Consider the following 22,242-nt stretch of genomic DNA (forward strand, 5'->3'; position numbering starts at 1 on the left):
TTCACATAGAAAAAGGAATCCTGAAGAAAGAAGATTTTGCACTTGGAAATGGAGACGTTATTGAATCCATGGAAGAGGGCGAGTTCTACAAGTACTTAGGATTTCAACAGGCCAAACTAACAGAACATACACAAATAAAGCAACGATTAATTAAAGAATACCAAAGTAGGTTAAATGCCATTCTCAGAACACAGTTAAATGCAAAACACACAGTTAAAGCAATAAACACATATGTCATCCCAGTACTCACTTATTCTTTTGGAGTTATACATTGGACTCACACAGATCTTGAGCAACTCCAAATGAAAACAAGAACACTTACTAAGCATAAACAACATTGGACTCACACAGATCTTGAGCAACTCCAAATGAAAACAAGAACACTTACTAAGCATAAACATCATCATCCTAAATCTGTCATAGAAAGATTAACCCTTCCACGTAAAGATGGCGGACGTGGCCTGATCGACACAGTTAATCTCCACTACAAACAAATACAGATGTTGCGAGAGTTTTTCTACTAAAAACAAGAAACATTACAGTTGCATAAAGTAGTAATTCTAGCAGACTCAAATAATACACCATTAAATTTACATTCACAACGTATGGACACGACACAACATATAAATAGCATTGTTAAGCGATCGTGGGAAGAGCCTACAAGGCTAGCATCTCCATATCAACTGAAATAAGAAGAAAAAGAAGGAAGAGGGAGAAACAGTCGTGGGCTCAAAAGGCACTCCATGGCAGACATCCTTACGACCTGGCCCAGGATTTTGTTAACAAAACTGCGTCAAATAGCTGGTTAGCTTGGGAATGCCTCTTTGGGGAGACAGAAGGATTCATGATTGCCATACAGGATCAGGTCATAAATACTAAAAACTATAGAAAACACATACTCAAAGATACAACACTCACAAATGACACATGCAGAAAATGTCACATCATGCCAGAAACCATACAACACATTACCTCCGGTTGCAAGCTCTTGGCACAGATGGATAATTTACATAGACATAATGAAGTAGCAAATACATCAAGAGCTTGCAAAGAAACATCAAATTATTAAACATCCACGAACCATACTACAACTACATTCCACGGACAGTATTGGAAAACAACACGCACAAAATGTACTACGACAGCCATAATCACAGATAAAACACTTTACCACAACAGTACTTACCTTATGTCTCATTGACAAACACAATAAAATCACAAAAATTATAGACATATCTGTTCCAAACACTCACAATGTTCAAAACACATGCAGTGAAAAATCAGCAAGTACACAGAACTCATTCAGGAAATAAGGCATCTATGGAGGATGGATAGGATTATTATTATACCTGTCGTTCTCTACAGGTGTCATACCACACATGCTACACATAAGCCTGGGAACATTAAAATTAAATAGAAACACATACATCACACTACAGAAGGCCACTATATTGAATACATATCATATTGTTAGGAAATTCCTGAATACAGACACAGGCTGACACACTTATTTAATTTTTGTCTTGTTTTGGTTACTATGCTGTGTCCGGCATAATACACAGCCATTGGTGTCAACCGAGTGTAACTCACAAAACTCAACATAATAATAATAATAGATTTATGGCATTACAAAATTCTACTAATAGTATCATATCATACGTTTTTGAGGGTAATAACATTTTGGTGTGCCGCATTGAATCATGTCGGGTTAGAGGTGTGCCGCAAGTAGAAAAAGGTTGCGGAACACTGCTTTATTGAATCAATGAAGTTATCTTAATAGTAATATCCTAGAGATTTTTGGCAAAGTTTAGAATTGGTGGATTTACTTCGTGATTCTAAAATTTATTATTATAGATATTATTACAGTCGACCCCCTATAATTACGGTCCCTATAGTTACGATTCCTATAAAACTACGAAAAAATTGCTACCGGTATCCGTAAAAAATAGTAAAAGTTCCCTATAAACACCTCAAACGTCATCGGGAAGCCGAACTACTTTCCCGCCGTCTGTAGCGCCACGCTACGGAGAGATTTCTATCGTCTGGACAGTATTATATAAATTATATATAAATTAGGTACTGTACATATAATTATATATTAATTATATATAAATTAGGTACTGTATATATAATTATATATTAACTTATTGTAACTTTGTTATAATTAAATATATAATTTCCGCCGTCTAGCGTGGCGCCACGCTACGGAGATTTTTACGCTAACTATCGTCTGTCAGTATGTAAATTAGGTACCGTAAGTCTAATACAGTACTGTAATTTTATACATTTCTTGTGAAAGAAACATTTCTTATTCAACGGCGATTAAAATTATTTATATTAATGATGTCTCCGAAGTTCTACGAAGTTTTCACAGAAAAATAAGTTGTTAGAAATCGGCCGCTCTTTGCTGAGCTGTTCCGCGACGAAAACAATGTTGAGCAATGGCAATGTCGAATGGTGACACTCGGTAAGTAATCCTACAATTTTTTGTTTATAGCGTAGTTTATACGGATTATTCCCAAAAAATATATACGTATTTTGGAAATGTTGAGTCGGATTAGTCTAGAAACGATTAATTTTATGGAAGAAAATCTTTCAAACAGCCGTAGTCCGTAAACTTGACACGTGTCGGGTTGTGATTGGAAGGATTCGTAAGAAAGCGGATTCCTAGAGAATGGAACGTATCTCTATCTTATAGGGGGGTCGACTGTAAATAGCTGACAGCATATTTAAATAAATTTAGAATGTCTCTGAGAATTGGATTTAGTTTCATAGCATTACTAATAAATTTTGCATTCAAACTACAGTGGGTGATCGGTGAACGAACATAATCCGTTCCAAGACTTTGTTCGTTCGTTATTTGAATTGTTCATTAACTGATTATCGATTTACCATAAGTTTTTATGGGAATTTGATTAATTTGTTCTGGAGATCCCAAAAAATAAAAAATATATACTTTCTTACTACGTTTATTTATACGTAATAATAAAAATACATACATACATACATACAAAGTCTTGCACTTTTGTTAGTCATGTTTTTTCCATTTGTGGGAGTTAAAGAATCTGTCTAATGTCGATTGCTTTTCTCTCTTAGAAATTTTTAGAAATAATTAATAGCATTGTAATTGTAGAGATCCCCAAGCCTATTAACCTCAACCTGGTTTGGATGCTATTTTAAGACTGTTGTTTTGACATCCTCCCACTTCTTCAAAAGATCTTTAATAGCAGATATCAGCATTAATCCTCTTTTTCAGAAGAAAACATATCTCGCCGAGTTTCTTGGTGTTCTTCTGTCGTCAGTCTGTTTCAGGTTCAATAAGAGCTCTTCAATGTTCTTTATTTCCCAGATATGATTTTTGTTACTCCTTAATCTGCTTGAGTCTTCTTGATTATACTGTATCTTTCTTAGATAAGATTGAACTGTGGCCTACTGTAGACCTGTTCAAGCCATACTGACCAGCAACATCAGATATCTTCTGCTCACTCTCTACCTTTGCTACTATACTCTCACCTTTTGAAAATAAAAACTGACGCAAAACTTAATGAGTGCCTGCCCGACAGTCTCACGAATATAATAATAGAATTATTTCTGTCAGAAAAATAAAAGGATGGAATTACAAGGGAAAGTTCAACGTTTGGAGGAATACTATCTGATCAGTATATACTGAGTGGAGTGTCGATGTCAACTTCTCCTGCACTCTGAAAGTTTCAAATTGTTGCCTGAAGAAAAGGGAAGACCAGTTGTTTTACATTGCTTCTTCTTGTGTTTGTTCTGTGAGGTGTTCGTTGTCTGAACATAAAAATCTTTTGCAAACGTGTTTATTAATCATATACAGTGGGTGATTGGTTGTCATAAAAACATTTGACTGTAAAAGGAAACACAAATTCAAGGTGCACTTGAGTTACAATTTTATTAGAAAGAAAATATGGTGTATATTCTCAGATTACAAATTTTGTTAGTCTTGCTGGTTTGATTTTTCCTATAAATTATTGAGAGATTGCCAAAAAAATTATTAAATAGAGTTTTGATGATTTTTTAAAAATTAATATAAATATATGTAAGCTGTTTTTTTTTCAAGCTCTGATGATCCAAAAAAAAAAAAAAACAAAGACAAGTGTAAGTAACAAAATGAATTTATTACCAAAAGTTAGGTACAAACATGGTTACTTTTCGACATAATCACTGTGAAGATTGAGGCATTTATCATGTCTGTGGATGAGCTTTTCCATCCCCTTGTCAAAGAATGTTGCCGCCAATGACTTGAGATGGGCCCTAACATTGTTTTGAAGATTGTCATTAGTCTCGAATCTCTGCCCTCCTAGCCACTTTTCCTGTTCAGGAAAGAGGTGGAAGTTGCTCTGTGCTAAATCAGGACTATATGCTGGGTGTTTAAAAGTGGTGAAGACTTCCACCCAGCTTAAAACTTTTTAATGTGAGAAGACATCCACCTTTTTCCTGAACTGAAAAACTTGGCTAGCAAGGCAGAGGCTGGAGACTAATGAACTAATGACAATTTTCAAAACAAGTTGTTAAGGCCATCTCAATTCACTGGTGGCAACATTCTATGACAAGGGAATAGAAAAGCTCATCCACAGATATGACAAATGTCTCAATCTTCATAGTGATTATGACGAAAAGTAACCATGTTTGTATCTAACTTTTGGTAATAAATTCATTTTGTTACTTACACTTGTCTTTGTTTTATGGACCATCGGAGCTTGAAAAAAAAAACAGCCCTCATACAATGAATACACATTTCATGTAAAATTTGAAAAATTGGAAAATGAAAGTATAAAAATGATTATATTGACACAAAATACGTTTTCTTCCTTATTGCCTTTCAAGTCGCACAGGTGTTTATCCTCAGTCAAAATGCACAACTTTCAAACATTCTTGCTAGCTAACTTCCACCTAAACTGAATTGTATTTTACAATTAGATATAGTTGAAGAAATAAGGTAATCTTTCAGTTTGTCAGAGCTTTTTGAATGACTGACTAAAGTTGCAATAATTGTGCAAGTATTGCAAAAATTTGTTTCCAACATTACTTTTTTGCAGAAAAATGAACCAAGAATATGAACTTACTGTATTGAGAGTATTTTCTTGTGTCAACCAGCTTTCATTTAACTAAAGTGACTTTTCAATTAATAGACATATTTCATTTACATGTAGGGATAGAATCCTATAACACAGTTCAAACAACTTTTGCCAAAAAATTCATGTACAAAGTCTGCTACACATTTATCCTTTATTTATGACATGTTTGGCTCATCCCACACCTTAGAATAAAAATTAACAAACTGTTTGTTTTTGTTACCTTTTGTCCTCTCCTGATGAGAGCTTATAAGGCTGAAACATGCCACGTCCTATCGAGATAATGGATTTATACCAGAAGTTTTTGGAAAATCTTAGAGATAATTTGAACTACCTGTTAAAATAACTTTAAACTTATAAAATGCAATAAAAAACAAGGACATTATATTTTTATTAGTTGCTAGTAATTTAGTGTACATTAATTAAAATTTATAGCTGATTTTAGTGATTTACACATGTTGCAGCATTTAAATTTTATGAATTAGCTACTATCTGTAATGTTTTTTTTTCTCAATTTTCAATTTATTTAAAGCCAGACAAGAAAATTTAATTTTTTAAAATTTAAAGTTCTTATTCTTTTCATTTCATAAAATGCTCCTTTATGGAAAAACTTGTATCAATAAAAACAACAGGATCAAATAACTTTCAAGCCTCCTGGTTTGTCATCAGATATTGCCTAATTAAATACAACAAAGTTAAAACGTGTTATATGCCATATTTAATGTTTATTTCTTTAAATTTATTGTTCAAATATTTGCATACAAGAATTATTACTATAGCAGCATTGCTTTGGAGCATTTGGACCATTTTATGATGCACTAACTTTTCATGAAAATTTGATTGGCAATAAATATGTAAATATCTTGAGTCATTAAAGCTATTCAAAATATTCATTGTTTCAACTTCTTGGGGCTGGTCTCAAACTGCAGGTCTGTGATAAACACAGAACCAGCAGTTTCACCTATATATACCCCGTTGACATTTTATCATTTGTTTGAAATGTGTGTTATATGCAAACTGAAGTTATGGTACATCCAGACAAATTTTTTATTGCTGGAGTCATGTAGACCTTCATAAGCACTCATATCTGCTAAAAATTACTGTTAAGGTCTGAGTAATTTGAAATTTTCATTAATATATTTGATCTAGCACACTTTAAAGTCTGAACATTAATTTATTGTGAGAATCAGACTAGTAATACAAGTTAAAGGCTTCTGTATCTTTGTTTTGAAAATGAAATTTGTTGTTTGAGATCCTGATCAAAGGTCCCAATGAGTACATAGTTCAAAAATGGATGGCTTCTTTGCTATAAGCTTCCAAAGTGTACCATTCATACCATGGAAATAGCATATTAAAATATTTAAGTACTTTCATACTGTTACATGATAAACTGATGCATAAATGATCAGCACACATATTTGAAACTGTTATCGGCATCACCCAGGATTAATGATTTGGACACAATGGAAGTCGGGTTCCCTTTGCTGCTCACTTTTAGGGTGTATGTATGAAAGTACAAATCATAATACCTAAAATGAGGTAATAATCTATGGTTCATCAATTCCAAACTTTTTCCTGATTAGTGAACATTATTTTTCTGCTGTATGATTCACAGAGTTGATAAGGTCAAGTCCAAGCGGCACTATTTCAAAATTTCTCTTAAAAAAAAATCCATTTAATTTTATGTACAAAGCAATCAATTTCTGCATTATTAGTAATTTAAATTGTGCAATTTAATTAAATAGTATATTAAATAGTAAATTTAAAATAAGTAATTAAATTCATACACAAGCATCTGAATTTCGAAACACATTTTACAGATCTTGACTGGGCTCTGGAAGTTTTATAAGTTCAAGAGCTCATTTTTGTAATGTGCAGTGATCTTGTCACAGTGAAGGGAAGGGATTGTTTGATAAATCTAAGTCCCTGCCACAGCGCTCTCTTACACATTTCAAGATTTGTGAATAAGCTATACGATTATTTTTCTGGAAGGAAAAAATATTCTCTATCAGCAGATGAGACTAAAAATTTCTTCTTCTTTTGTAACAGTGAAGGAATAAATAAGTATCTAGTCATCTACCAGTATTTTAATAATTGAAATAAATAAAAATTTTATTAGTTTAATTTGTTAGTATTAATGTTTAATTCAGAATTATCTTCTTGTAACTACATTTTACCAACCTTTAACACACAGTCTATTTTATTAATGTTATCTTCGTGTAAACTGGTATATGGAATTATATTTTCAAGTGGAAATATTTTATTAAATTGGAAGTTTTTGGCAGTCCTTGGATCAAATCAATAACAAATTGGACTGTATTCCAATCCCAAGAATGGCTGCCCAGTCAGCAGAAAACATTTCATTTAAATGAAGAGTTCTCTAGTCTTTTATAGCAAATATTTTATTAAGACAATAATTTTATAGAATAGTGAAATTCGGTTTACTTTCCATCAAAGTTATACTAGTAAATTAATTTTAACAAAACTAATTGTGCCCTCTCCATTTTAGTAATGAATGTATGTGCTATATTTTGTAACAAAAGTGTTAATTTTTAATTTTACAGATTACTTTCGTGAAAAGCGAATTATCTGCGGAAGAATGTTTACAGTTGGGGTTCCATCGAGCAGATCTCTTGTGCACGTCTTGTGATTTACTACCTAAATTTAACTTAGATGTTATTAAAACTAATTGTGATTTATGTTGTCAACAAAGTGGTTCCAAACAACCTATAAAAGTGAGTGAAAATTTTATCAGTGCCATTCATTTTAATTATGATAAAAAATCACTTATTTTTTTTATAGAAATATCCTTTGGCTAGACTCGAGGTATGCGGATGAAAAATTGGACATTACCCTCAGATCCAGGGTAAGTAGTAATAAAAATAAAACACTACTCTCTACACGTTCTACATATAGCACACTTAATTTTCTTTTTTTCATCAGCGTTTGTAAAAAGTGATCGCCCAGATCAATTCCCCGGACTGACAATACAGTATGTCAGGGGAGCAGATCCAGTCATAAAGATGATGGACGACGAGGGTAATGTTCAGGAGGAACTAAGCATCCAGAAATGGGACACGGATACCGTGGAAGAGTTTTTGAGAGAACACTTGGAATAAAACTTGATTTTTTTTAACACAAAATCGACACTTTCAATGACTTCGCCAAACAAGTGAAGGCTCGATAATAAACTCATAAACGAGAACGTCGAAGCCGGATGTACGTTTGAGTGTAGGAATGAAGTGTAACGATTAATAAATTACATACTTTTTGATACAGTTTTGCAATATTTTGTGGTACTTAAACCTTTATTGTCACAAATTTTATACAATATATATAATATATATACTGTATATAATCGTGCAGAGAACTAAGATCAGCAAGCATGAATAAAAACTGAAGAATAAAGTTCATATGTAGGAATTTGTATAAAAGTTAAATGGAAAAAACACATCCATTTCATCCAAGCAAATTTTTTTCTTTTTTTATAGTAGGTAGAATTTCAAATACAAATAAAAATTCATTCTTGGTATACTGGTTACAAAATTATACATTTTAAAACCACGGAAACTTTTCCTTATTGATGTAATCACAACTTTAATTGGTCCATTTTCAGAATAATTATTTTTCTTCTGAATATTTAAAAATTCAACTCAGAATTACAGATAATGCAATTTTTTTTTTTTTTTGAACCTGCATCTGAGTTTGTTTACTTTTGCAAAACACAAAGTTACAAAACAATATTCCCTTAAATTGTTTTTACACTGAATCTCTTAAAGTGCCCATTAAAACCTATGGTGAAAACAAAAAAAAAAAGTGGAATTCAGTTATTTACAACTCAATCTTAATACTACAAAATTACGAGGAATACTCTTCTCGTACACCTAGAAGAGGAATTTGGAATGATCAGAGTCAATTACTCTCTTGAGTAGACTAATATACAGAAAATAAATTGTGGGTTGCAACAATATACTGAATGGAAATTACTACTATAAAAATGGATTTAAAAGAAAGTTTTCACAAAAGCTAATTTTTTTTTAATTTTTAAGAGTAGCATCTCCTCTGAGTTAAGTTTTGTTTGAAGTGTCTTTTAAAATTCATGTTATTTTTAAATATAAATATTTCTTCCCAAATAAATCCCAGCATAAAAATCATTAAAACATCTGTATTAAATGCACGGACTTAAAAGTTTGAATATGTAATTATTTTTTTAATATACCCTTTAACATGCCGAACTTTCGGTTAATCTGCTGCTAAATCTTAGTTTCAAATGGCACTAAATTCTCAAAGAACAATGAACTCATGACTAGGTTTTTTTATGATTCTTTTTTTCCATCTATTTATTTATATATAAAAAACTGACTAAAACTGGAATGTTCATTTCACTAAGTTCTAAATTCCCATTCTGTTATTTTTCTTAACAAGACAATTTAACTATTCCAGAATCAGTCAAGGACAGCTCAATATACTACTACAACAAGGATAAGATTCTTGGATGGCCCCTTTAGAACAATTCAGCTGTCAAGTTTATGTATATCACAGAGGTCTCCAACAGAACATTGTCACATTGGGAGGTTAACTAAACAAAACAACAAAAAAAAAATCTAAGAAAAGAAACATCATACTTCCCTAAAGCCCAGTTCCTATTCCTAACACTAGAGTATTATGCAAAACTTTTGAAAAATTCACACGGGCCAATGGATATATATTTATATACATATTAATATAATATATAGACCAGTTTTGATTAGGGTGTGGAATTGTTCTGTTATACTGTAAAACAAAAAGAAATTTGACAGAAGTCACCAGACTACATAAAAACAAGCTTAAGTTATCAATACTATTGTTATTTAAAGGAGTCGCAGAGTAAATGCTACTCTAGAATGTGAGGAAGGAATTCTTGTCTTTTTTTTTTTGCACAATATTACTCTATACATAAAATATTTTGATCTAAAAAGATGAACAGGAAAGGACAAGTGGCACAATTTTTAAGATATTTCGGCCAAACAGTAATTCTGCTTTCCGGTCGTTTAGATTATTTGTTGGGAATTGGGAGGGATGAATCCGTTTGTTTGCCTCTTCTCATATTCATATACACCGTTCTGGTTTTGTTCTTTGACCTTTGTACTGTTTTGATCAGGAAACTCTTTGGAAACAAAAGTGGTCCACTCGTTTGTCCTACTGTCGAGAAATTCGACAGTGTTCAAAAATGCTTTACCATTGAAGCCGCCTATGGCAAAAAGACGGTTTCCAACCACACACACCCCGACGTTGGCGCGACAGCTGGTGAGAGACGGTCCTGCGCTCCAGGTGTTGGTCTCAGGGTCATACACTTCCACAGAACACAGAGAATGGATTCCATCATGTCCTCCAACGGCATAAATCTTTCCTGAAAGAACAGAACATTTGAATTTAAAAATGCATTGATTGAGTAGAGGTAGAATTTGTAATTTAAAAATATTCCACGCAAACAACTGCATGGTACAAGAACAATACAACAATCTTAATTCCATATTTAAATTCCTGTCAATGAAAATTTGATAATAAGATGATGGCATTTCAAAATTTTTTGCATATAAAACATTTACATTTAAAACATTTTAGAAAATACAGTTTTAGTAAAATTTCATGACTCGAGCTCTATAAAATTATAGCAAAGTCATTCTTACAAAAATTTCAGCTTGTGATATCAATTAACAACTTTAAGTCAATATAAAAATCAAATGGATTTGATTTACCATTTACTACAAAGAATTCTGCCTTTAACTAGATCAGTTGTTTTCAAGTAGGGTGCTGCAAAATATAATGCCAAGCAGTGCCAAAATAATTCTTATATGTATATATATGTATATATATATATATATATATATATGTATTATTGAAAGTACAAGAACAACAATGATTATGTTGATAAAGAAGGGGTATCGAGAAAAAACAAAAATGCACCTAGTAGGAGAAGGTTGAAAAACATTGAATTAGATTAGATTATCAAACTTCCCATTGATGGGAAAAATCATGATACTGATATAAAAAGGAAAAAACTACCAGCTCCATGGAATAGCTAGCTAGCTTTTAATAAATTTTAGTGTAAAAGCAAGCAAAAAAGCATATCTAAATAATGGAAAAAAGTTTCACTGCAAAATTTGAATGTAAGTTTTCACCTCATGCTCTATTAGTTAAAAAAAACTTAGCAAAACAAACCATCTAAATTCTTCAAAAATATACACTGGAATAGAATACACAGCTGTCAAGAATAATTGTTAACTATCCCAGAATTATTATAAAAAGTTGTGTATTTACAATAGAAGTTGGTTAATTCAGCATCAATAATCTGGTATGCTAGTGTTCCACAAATTGGAATTTGTTTTGATATGTGCTGAAGTCCCCAGAGAGAAATCAAGACAATGGTGAAGATGTAGTCATGCACATTGTTATACATCAAGTGGTCAACTGCAGGATCAGAAGTGGTGTGATTGAAAAACTACTCTTGTTACAATAGCTTGTTTTTGTTGGATTGGATGCATTCAATGGTGCTTTCCCATGCCTAACATGTTTACACCAGAATTGTTGAACCCAATCCATGCAGTTTTTTGGGAATTGGACCCTTAAGTATCATCCAAAGTTTGAGGATTCCAACGTTTTTGATAATTCGGCACCATGTTCACATGGTTGCCAGATTAACACACTTCTGCCATATTATATCAAATTAAATTTAAACTGTTTCTGTAAAATGGAAAATAAATATATAATAACCAATAAAATCTTTAGTATTAAAAAAATTAATATGACGCACACAACAATTATTGTGCCAAATTACTGAATTGCTATATTACAAACCTCTTCTATTTTTATTACTTTGCTTAGTGAACACAATTATTAATTAAATCAAGTTAAAAATTTTAAAAGAATATAAAATAATTTAATGTCAGTCAATAAAACCAGAATTTTCACTAATTTCAGTCTATTTACTTACTCCCATTTGATATTATCCATTGGTTATCATCATCAGTATAAAGCATAGTTTTGAATAATTAAGAATTTAATAACTAATAATTTGTATTATACGTAAAAGAAAATTTAAATACTTTCTAAATCTGAATATTTTCAAATATTAATATTTAAACAACATTTATTACTTACATAAAATTTCATTTCATTACTTATATCTTAAATGCATGACATGATTTATTTCGGTAGATATGATGTAAGTTTGGATTATCATATCCACCCATAAAATATAATAAACCTTTTAAAGTAAATAAAATAATTATAGTTTATAAAAACTCATAAAATAATGTATAATTCTGTCATAATTAAAATATATTTGTCCAAAAAATTACATACAATTCACTACTAATTTAAAATGCAAATTACATTAGTACAATGTAGGGCATTAAGCCGCAGTGATTGGGGTCCAAACTGCTTAACCGTGGCTTAGGTGGTCCACGGATTAACTTTGTAGCATTGTAAGATGTAAATTGGTTACAATGGTGGCCTCCATAACGCTGACGCTCAGCATGGATAAAACAATGAAATTCAAATACAGTATTAATCTGTAACTTATTTTATTGTTTATTGATAAATAAAAGACTAATCTTCTATAAATACCTCTTTGAAGTTATAAGTCAGCATTTAAATATTTAATCTGTGATCGTGCATAGAACATCAATCACGGACATTTGAAATGCCAAAATGACTACTGTCAACACCTGTCTCGAGTGTTTGAGAGGACATGTCCAGGTCCAGTGTCAAAAAATTGTGATCCAAGCTTTTTGTGCGGCTTAAGCAAATTCATTGATTACTGGCTCGCGGCTTAATGGCCTTATACTGATTTTTTAAAACATTTCTTTCAAATTATTTCTTTGGGCTAATTTTTCTAAACAAATTTCAAAACAACCCATAATTTGTAAATGATGTTACTATGTATATTATTATGCAAAAGCCTAGAGAGTTTATATAATAAGAACAGTTAATCAAATAGAACTACACAGTAACACACTGAAGAAGAACAAATGCATAAGACATCTTAGACACAATATTTTACTTAAATTATTAAAACAAATATTGTAACTAGAACAAACCTTCAAGAGAGAGGAGGAAAAAACTTATTAACATATTATAAGTAGTTAAGTATGTTTTTGAATATCTATTTTACTCAATCCATTAAGAGTGCTTTTAGAGAATGAATTGTTTCTATAAAGATTCTTTCAATCAGCAATAAAAATTCATATGTTGACTTTCAACAGAACTAATGCTTTCACATGACTTATTACTCATTAAAATGTAAATTTTCATGTGAAGATGATATATAACTGACAATATTTGAGAGTATGAAAATTTATTAACTTCTGTCTAGACTTTCACATAATTTAATTAAGAAAATTTAATTTGGTATCTTGTTTCAGGACATAAAATATAAAAGAAGAGTGCTAAACTTTTTGTAAAGATTTTTCAAATTAAATAATGTCTAATTTTTCTTTGTATCTTCAGAATTTCAATTAAATTTCCTAAATCATGGTTAAATAATTTTTAAATTTCCTAAATCATGGTTAATTTTTAATATTATCCTAAGAAAATATATGAACTTCTGTCAACTTAAAAGAACAAGTGAAAAAATATAATATAGAGGATGATTTAGAAAACTCTTTAAAACTAAAGACAATGAATTTTTTATATAATTTATACCAAAAATGACAATCCAGAAGTTTCCTTTAAGTTGATTTTTTGATTGAAGTATAAATTTGTTAATAATACTTTTCGTTAACATTAGTTTAATTAATACAGTTAATAATACTTACTTTTAAAAAGATCTCATGTCGTTTTTAAGGTACTGTGAAATAATGAGGAAAATGATTTTTAATTCACAAAAACTACACTTGAGTTTTTTAAAAAGTCAAATTGCCCAAAGGGAATGGAATGTATGTAGCTGTATTCATAATGTCTGGTCAATTTAATAAATTAATCAATACAAAAAAATTATCTTGTTTTTGGGATGAAAATCTTTGTCAGTTATTAACTTCAGCCTGTATCAGTTGCATGGCCATTTTAGTCATTTTTCATAATGGACCATGTGATTAATAGGGCATTATAAATTATGTCAAGTGATTAATAGGGCAATTTATAATGCCCTATTAATCACTTGGTCCGTAGCATATATACCACTCTACACTGGGATATATGTAACAGACATAGAACCAATTTCTAGTGCATATAATACAAAAAATGAACACTGCACAAACATTTTCCAACTCCTGAGCTCTTCTATGAGCACAACAGAACAGTTACCTGATGGAATATTATCAGAATAAATGTCTATTTGTAAAAGATTTTTAAAACAACATAATTTGAACAACCTTTTGAAACTATAAATATAAATTTAATGCTATATTGGCATTGTCATGCGCATAACTCATTCAATTAATGACTATACATGTGTCGAACAGGGCCTGCCAGGCCATCAATAAAACCATTTCCTCCATTGGGTAACTGTTCTGTTGTGCCTGAAAAATTTAGAAGTTGGAAAACTTTTGTGTCATGTTTATTTTATATATATATAAAATTGCTTGTCCTGACTGACTGACTCACTGATTCATCATCGCCCAGAGCAAACCGCTGGACCTAAAGAGGTGAAATTTGGAACACAGTTAGGATACGTCATGAAAACGCACACTAAGAAGGGATTTTTCGAAATTCCCAAGTGGGGGGAGAGGGAGAGCATTAAGGCTTAACCGGAAAAACGGCTTNACTGATTCATCATCGCCCAGAGCAAACCGCTGGACCTAAAGAGGTGAAATTTGGAACACAGTTAGGATACGTCATGAAAACGCACACTAAGAAGGGATTTTTCGAAATTCCCAAGTGGGGGGAGAGGGAGAGCATTAAGGCTTAACCGAAAGAACGGCTTCTACTGTGCTATTTTAGATGCGATTTTTTGTTTTTATTTGCGTTTTAGTAGGGTATGCCATGACAATGCACACTAAAAAGGGATTTATGGAAATTCCCCGCGGGGGGAGAGGGGGAGGATTAAGGCTTAACCGGAAAAACAGCTTCTACTATACTATTTTAGATGCGATTTTTTGTTTTTATCTGCGTTGTAGTAGGGTATGCCATGGCAATGCACACTAAAAAGGGATTTTTAGAAATTCTCCCGAGGGGGGTGAGGGAGAGCATTAAGGCTTAACCGAAAGAACGGCTTCTACTGTGCTACTTTAGATGCAATTTTTTGTTTTTATCTGCGTTGTAGTAGGGTATGCCATGAGAATATACACTAAGAAGGGATTTTTAGAAATTCCTCCGCAGGGGGTGAGGGAGAGCATTAAGGCTTAACCGAAAGAACGGCTTCTACTGTGCTGTTTTAGATGCGACTTTTTGTTTTTATCTGCATTGTAGTAGGGTATGCCATGAGAATTTTAGATTTTTAGAAATTGCCATGAGATTTTTAGAAATTCCCCCGCAGGGGTGAGGGAGAAGATATAGTCTTCATCGAGTACTTAGGTGTATTAAATTAATAACATTTCAGACATTGTTATAAACATTTTTATCTATTTCGATTTTAAAAATGTTCGAACCGTTTTAAATTCGAATTTGTTATTGCATATTGGTTCGATTATAGAACGATTGTAAATGTTCCAAAAAATTGATCAAATTGAAAATAGTTTGTTTGATTCTCTGCAATTCTCTTCAGCGGTAGCTGTTATATAACAATTACTACGGTTATTGAAATATTGAATGTAAATGGGGTTTGCTTGCAAAACCTTCGCGGACGAAGTCGCGGGTAACAGCTAGTATTATATATATAACTCTTCTTTCGTGATGCCAGCTAAGGTATACCATAAAACTGTGTTAGGCCTAACTAAGGCCAAAAGATCGATTTGAATTCCTGATGGACTGTAAAAACAGTATATTGTCTACATTGATTTATCATACTCATCTTCCATCTGGATGTAAATCACTTCTTGCCAAAATGATGTTGAAGTGCTTGAACAGGGTCATTTGTTCAACTAGGAAGATGTACTCTAAATTCAAAGGGTTGTGAAAATTGAAAACTACATGTTCCACCAGGACCCAGCAATGCTGTCTGTTGAAAATGCCAAACTTGTTAATATGCAAGATTGAGATTCAACTTGAAGACACAATTCAAGATGAAATTTGAATGGATATTATGTTTTCAAATTCTGAAGGGTCGTACCCCCTCCTTCCTTTTTTTTTTGGTATGAAGTGATATAGCGCTTCCAGACTTTGTGATGAAGATCTTGAAATGTGGACCCACATTTACATCCTCTCCCCCAAAGCTGATACCCACTGCTTCATCCCAGACTTGAAGACCCTCCTGCAAGGTTTCCCAGATAGACAAAAGAGTATTACTATTGGATGGTGACTTTAAAATGCTCTTGCTTTTTTAATCTTTAAAATGTTGAAGCTAAGGGACAAACTTCAACAAACTGTTTGTGGGATGTAAGAAAACAAGGTTACTGTTGTCAAGGCCAACAAAACCAAAGCTTTGGCTGTCTTGAAATGAAAACATATACACAGTGCTTGCAAGAATACATTGAACAAACACAGTGTGAAAGAGTTGATGATGGATTCATTGACAAATTTTAATCTAGAGTTAAGCGTTTCACCCGTACTAAGCTACCTGGATGCATGTTTCTATGTAACATTGTTCTTGACTCCTCAGATGTCTTAAGGTTGTTTGAATTTGCCAAGATGCACAAATAAAGGTAACAACTCTATCCAGTAGTGGACAAAGCCAGAGCATCCACCAAATTACTGGAAAAGGTTTCCACACCCTTCTCACAGCTCAATTAGAACCTTTCATGATTACAAGTTCAATGGAGCTCATACACCAACTAAAAGTTTGATGGAGGGGTATAGAAATTTAAAGTCACAAACAGTGATGTTCTGGGGAAGTTTGCCCCCCAGTACATCACTGTTTGAGACTTTAAATCTCTATTCCTCTCCAAACTTCCACCATGTTTTTGTGCACTTCATGATATGTTATTTCATCTCATCAATGATGACAGTCTCCATCAGCACGTTCTAGAATTGGCCCACTTGATTTGTTACAATTCAGTCTTTCAATTTAACGAGAGTGTACCATCAGGGAAGGAAGTGCCAATGGGTAGCACAATATCAGAAAACCTATGCAAGATGGAGATCCAACAATTAGAGAATAAGGTACATGACTCCCCAACATTTTTGTTTATGGGAGGTACAAAAAATAATAATGTCATCGATGTAAGACTGTTCTGGATTTGAGGGTCTCTGTCAGTTTAGTCAATAAGAACCCATAAGGGTTGGTCCTTGAAGTGGAACAATCTAGCTCCTCGGAAGTGCACATCTTGGACATCAATGTCACTATAAACAAGTTGGAGATTTGCATCTCGGTATTTCACAAGGTAGGTTCTATGTCTTCATACGTCCCAGTGGTGTCATGTGATCCTCATCATTACAAGATCACAGCCTACAAAGCATTGGTTAGGAGGGCTTTCACTCACTCTTCTACCCCAAGCACTTGATGCTGAATTAGCACAAATAGAAGAATTAGTCATTGCTCATGGTTACTGAACAGTAGTACATTGATTAGTGGATCAATTCCACCAGATTCTTCCAGAATCCACACCTAAGATAGACATCCATTCTACACCATGGTGTGAAGGTAAAACAGGTGTGTGTTACCTTCAATCCCTTCCAAGTTCATTATTTGCAAAAATTGCCAGGAAACGTGCAATTAGTATTGCTTTTTGGAGGTGCCCATCTATTTTCATCATTTTTTGAAATGGAAAGGACCCTCCCAACTCTAGCAGACTTCCACAGTGTTCCCTATCAGACACACAAGATGCAATAGGGACCTTCTGTATATCAGGTCCACTAAACATTATGAGAAGGAGAATACAAGAGCATATCTCAGATGTGCAACATGGCAGAACATCTACAGCTCTATGTATACAGCAGACACGGAAATAGTTGCAGACTTCACACAGGCCAAACTCCTCACAACATTGCACACTGAACATCTCATTGTTGGAGGCCATAAAAATTTTTAAAGCTAACTTTCAGTCATCTTGTATAAATTTTAAGAAGAAAATGGTATTGATGGCCTGGCAGGTCCTGTTTGACACAATGTTATAGTCATTAATTGAATGAGCGTTATGCACATGACAATGCCTACATAGAATTAAATTTATATTTATAGTTTTGAAGGGTAATTTAAATTAATGTTGTTTCAAAAAATTTTTACAAATAGACATTTCTTCTGATAATGTTCCATTGGGTAATTGTTCTGTTGTGCCTGAAGAACAACTCAGGAGGAGCTGGAAAACATTGGTGCAGTGTTCATTTTTTGTATTATATGCAATGACAATTGGTTCTGTGTCCATTGTTACAAGTGAAGGAATGGAGACTAACAGTAATTACCACTCAAAACAGATTAGGAATGAGAAATACAAATTAAGTGGTAATGGCAATTCATAGCTAATGATTTCCTGTTTTTCTTAAATATTTTTTTATTAAAAAAATCCATCAGTAAGAAAAAAACCTAATTTCAAAAATTAAATTGCTACTGAAATTATAAAAATAGAGGAGATTTGCAATATAATATTGTTTTTCCTTCATTTAATTCATCCAGTCATTCAATTCATCACTATAGCTACCCTATAAACATTCACACACAATGTATATAAATATTAATGTTAATTACAATTTTTTTCTTTTTCTGAAATGAATGATTATTAGGGTCACAAATATTAGATCATTATAATTGTAATGCTTTCAAGCATTAAGTTGATTATTATAGTCAATAACAAATTTTAATTAATCTGGCATTAATTTAACAAAATCTGAATTGTTTGGATGTTGTTTTCCTTCTTATTTTGCTCATATTTAGCATTCATCGTTAACAACACTTTAATAATAAAGTTTTTAATTAACACTCAAATTTTAAAGAATTAAATGTTTTTAAAAGTTACAAGTTACTTAGTGTATTTGCATTAAGTTCATTGTCAACAACAAAAAGGTGGTGGCAACTTTTACACAAAAATGGATTTTTGTGTAAAAAGTTGCCACCATCTTTTTGTTGTTGACAATGATCCATTTCCAACTTAACTTTATATTGTGCAATATCAGTGAAATAATAGTTTATGTTTCCTTAGTCCTAACTAATTAGAGATTATGGAAAGTAATTTGGAAATACATTCAAAATAATGTTGTATTGATACTTAAATATCATAATCTTAACTTTATAATGTAATTCCAAACACATACATTTAAATTAAAATATTAAACACTACAAAAAAAGACCAAACTAAAAGCAGTTCATCAATTTAGGAAAAAAGCAATCTAAAATTTTGAAATTTCTGCACATCATCTGTAAAGCCCTAAAAGAAATAACTGGTTAAATAAAACAAGATGCCAATACTTTCAGGCATGTGGTCATGCACAGTTGCATCCATTGTAGGCAGATAGATATATAAAGGATCAGCCAATATAAATAATGAATAGTTTAGTTCAGGATTATTGTTCTCCAAGATAAATTTTGAGGGAACTTGGATCCTCATGGTAGGATAATGTAATATTTTGTAGCACAATCATTTAATCAATTAACAGGAATGACCTTATAAAACTAAAATTAACCAATTATTTTCTGGCTGTATTCTTTTCTTGTCTCAATGGTTTGTTTTCATTTTTAAGAAATGTTACATTAGTTATAGTTATACTATCTGTAAATTTAAAATTATGTTGGAAAAAATTACAGCAAATAAAAATTGTTCAAACTATTAACAATTATTTACTTTAAGGAATTCAAAGTTCTAAAATGGAATTTACCACATGCACTGGAAGTATTAAATTTTAAGTAAACAATTGAAATAACAAATGAACACCATCTAAAGACTTTACTGTAAAGAAAACACACTAACCATTGAAGACAGCCACTCCACAACCACGGCGAGCAGTATGCATATTGCTAACCATAGTCCAGGTATCTGTGTCGGGATTATATTTTTCAACAGAATTTAAACAACTCCAAGATTCACAACCGCCAATAGCATAAATTTGTCCATTCAGAGCCGTAACACCAGGTTGATATCTCCCTGATAAAATAATAGTGTGTTAAATAAATTTTTAAAAAATTATATTGATAGAAAAGATACTCACCCACAAGAAGGGAAGCAATAGTATTCCATGTTTCTGTGGCAGAATCAAACACATTACATTCTGTGACTCCTTTCTGACCATTTATACCCCCTATTAAATATATTTTACCATCCAAACTACACACACCTGAAATTTTTGTAATTAATAAACAAGTTGATGATAATTTTATTAATTTCATAAATTTAATTAACTAATTTACCAGCATTTGATCTTGCCATTGGCAAATAGGGAACTAATTTCCATTTCATATTAATAGGATCATAAATCTCTGCAGAATTCAAATCTTTTGTACCATCACATCCTCCAATAGCATAAACTTTATTCGAAACAACAGCAATATTAAATCTTCCACGAGGAATATTCATTGCTTGAAGTAAAGACCATGTATTTTTTTCTAGATCATACAATTCAACAGTTCTCAAGCATTCTACACGATTATATCCACCTTTAAAAATATATATGAGATGATAAACATGATAAATCTTCAAATCTCACTTTTTATTTACTTTATAATACTTACCACACACAAGTAATTTTCCTTCTAATTCAGCTGTTCCACCAGCACATCTTGCAGAACTCATTGGTGGAAGTAAAGAATATGTATCAGCCTTTTCAACTGATGTATTTCTTGAAGTAGGTGGGCTACTACAAGGAGTGTTGAGACGTTGAACAACTGATAAAACAATCAACTTACTAGCTACAACAGCTAAACCAGTAATCACATGTTCTGTAAAGTAATTTATAAATTAAAAAATTGTAATTTTTTATTATTTTTAAAATAAAAAGTAAGATATAAGATAATTAAAAAAATACAAAGCTTACCACCATTTTGAACAGTTGCAATAACTTTCCAATCCTTCTCTTCTCTATTTTCTAGATCAGATGGTGAGCCAATTATAATTTCATCTTTAGTGTATAAAAATTCTGCTGGTTTTGCTGGAATAGGAATGGATTTTTTACTTCCAGCTCTATGCATTGTTGGTGATATCTTACGTGACATTTTCTTATAGTCTTGAATCAATTCAGAATCTTTACTATCACCAGTTTCAATATCACTGCAGTCATGAAGTGTGTGATCCAGATTTAAATACAACATATGAACCTAGAATTTAAAGTTTATCACTTTACAAATAGTCAACAGTAATTAATAAATTTCTATTTTTTTGCCCAGAAGCAGTTGAGTATCATCACACTGCTCTGGGGACCAAAATAGAATCCAAGCAGTCAAGCTCCAAGAATAAGTTGGAAGTCCCATTCCTTGCACTACCTGGACCTCATTGTAACCTGGCTGAACCCATAATAGGCCTGATAAAAAGCCCATGTAATGAAAGGAATAAAAATAAACAATCATTTATAAGTAATTAATAAATTTCAATTACCTTTTCACTTAATCTTGAAATGCTAAAATTTTCTCCAGTTTCAAACATTTGCTTTATCCAATCCAAAACCATGTTACATAAATGTTTGGTATTAGTGGCTTCTATTTCTTTGTTGCTGTTTTGAAGTAATTCTACTTGTACCAATGGCAAAGATCTCAATACCTTACTGTTAACAAGCTTATCCATCTATAAAGAAAACAAATTATTAAATAAAAAATTACATATCTTAAGGGTTCCTANGAACAACAATGATTATGTTGATAAAGAAGGGGTATCGAGAAAAAACAAAAGTGCACCTAGTAGGAGAAGGTTGAAAAACATTGAATTAGATTAGATTATCAAACTTCCCATTGATGGGAAAAATCATGATACTGATATAAAAAGGAAAAAACTACCAGCTCCATGGAATAGCTAGCTTCTTTTAATAAATTTTAGTGTAAAAGCAAGCAAAAAAGCATATCTAAATAATGGAAAAAAGTTTCACTGCAAAATTTGAATGTAAGTTTTCACCTCATGCTCTATTAGTTAAAAAAAACTTAGCAAAACAAACCATCTAAATTCTTCAAAAATATACACTGGAATAGAATACACAGCTGTCAAGAATAATTGTTAAC

General features: G+C 32.0%; 2 protein-coding genes across 2 annotated transcripts in view; one reads left to right on the forward strand and one right to left on the reverse strand.

Moving 5' to 3' along the window:
* The window catches only part of LOC111633735 (selenoprotein F-like), a 19,404-nt gene extending 11,030 nt beyond the window's left edge, over positions 1-8,374 (forward strand). The window contains exons 2-4 of the mRNA XM_023378344.1: positions 7,661-7,831; positions 7,899-7,962; positions 8,040-8,374. Of these exons, the coding sequence (XP_023234112.1) occupies positions 7,661-7,831; positions 7,899-7,962; positions 8,040-8,215 (411 nt within the window). The 3' untranslated portion in view covers positions 8,216-8,374. The remainder of the gene's footprint in view (positions 1-7,660; positions 7,832-7,898; positions 7,963-8,039) is intronic.
* Positions 8,375-8,731: 357 nt separating this feature from the next.
* Positions 8,732-22,242, reverse strand: part of LOC111633734 (influenza virus NS1A-binding protein homolog) — a 35,572-nt gene continuing 22,061 nt past the window's right edge. Inside the window, exons 5-11 of the mRNA XM_023378343.1 lie at positions 21,629-21,814; positions 21,072-21,351; positions 20,770-20,976; positions 20,449-20,694; positions 20,250-20,375; positions 20,012-20,185; positions 8,732-10,485 (exon numbers count right to left, since the gene is read on the reverse strand). Of these exons, the coding sequence (XP_023234111.1) occupies positions 10,127-10,485; positions 20,012-20,185; positions 20,250-20,375; positions 20,449-20,694; positions 20,770-20,976; positions 21,072-21,351; positions 21,629-21,814 (1,578 nt within the window). The 3' untranslated portion in view covers positions 8,732-10,126. The remainder of the gene's footprint in view (positions 10,486-20,011; positions 20,186-20,249; positions 20,376-20,448; positions 20,695-20,769; positions 20,977-21,071; positions 21,352-21,628; positions 21,815-22,242) is intronic.

Source organism: Centruroides sculpturatus, unplaced genomic scaffold, assembly GCF_000671375.1.
Source record: "Centruroides sculpturatus isolate CEXI.00-Female unplaced genomic scaffold, Cexi_2.0 scaffold732, whole genome shotgun sequence".
NCBI lineage: Eukaryota > Metazoa > Arthropoda > Arachnida > Scorpiones > Buthidae > Centruroides > Centruroides sculpturatus.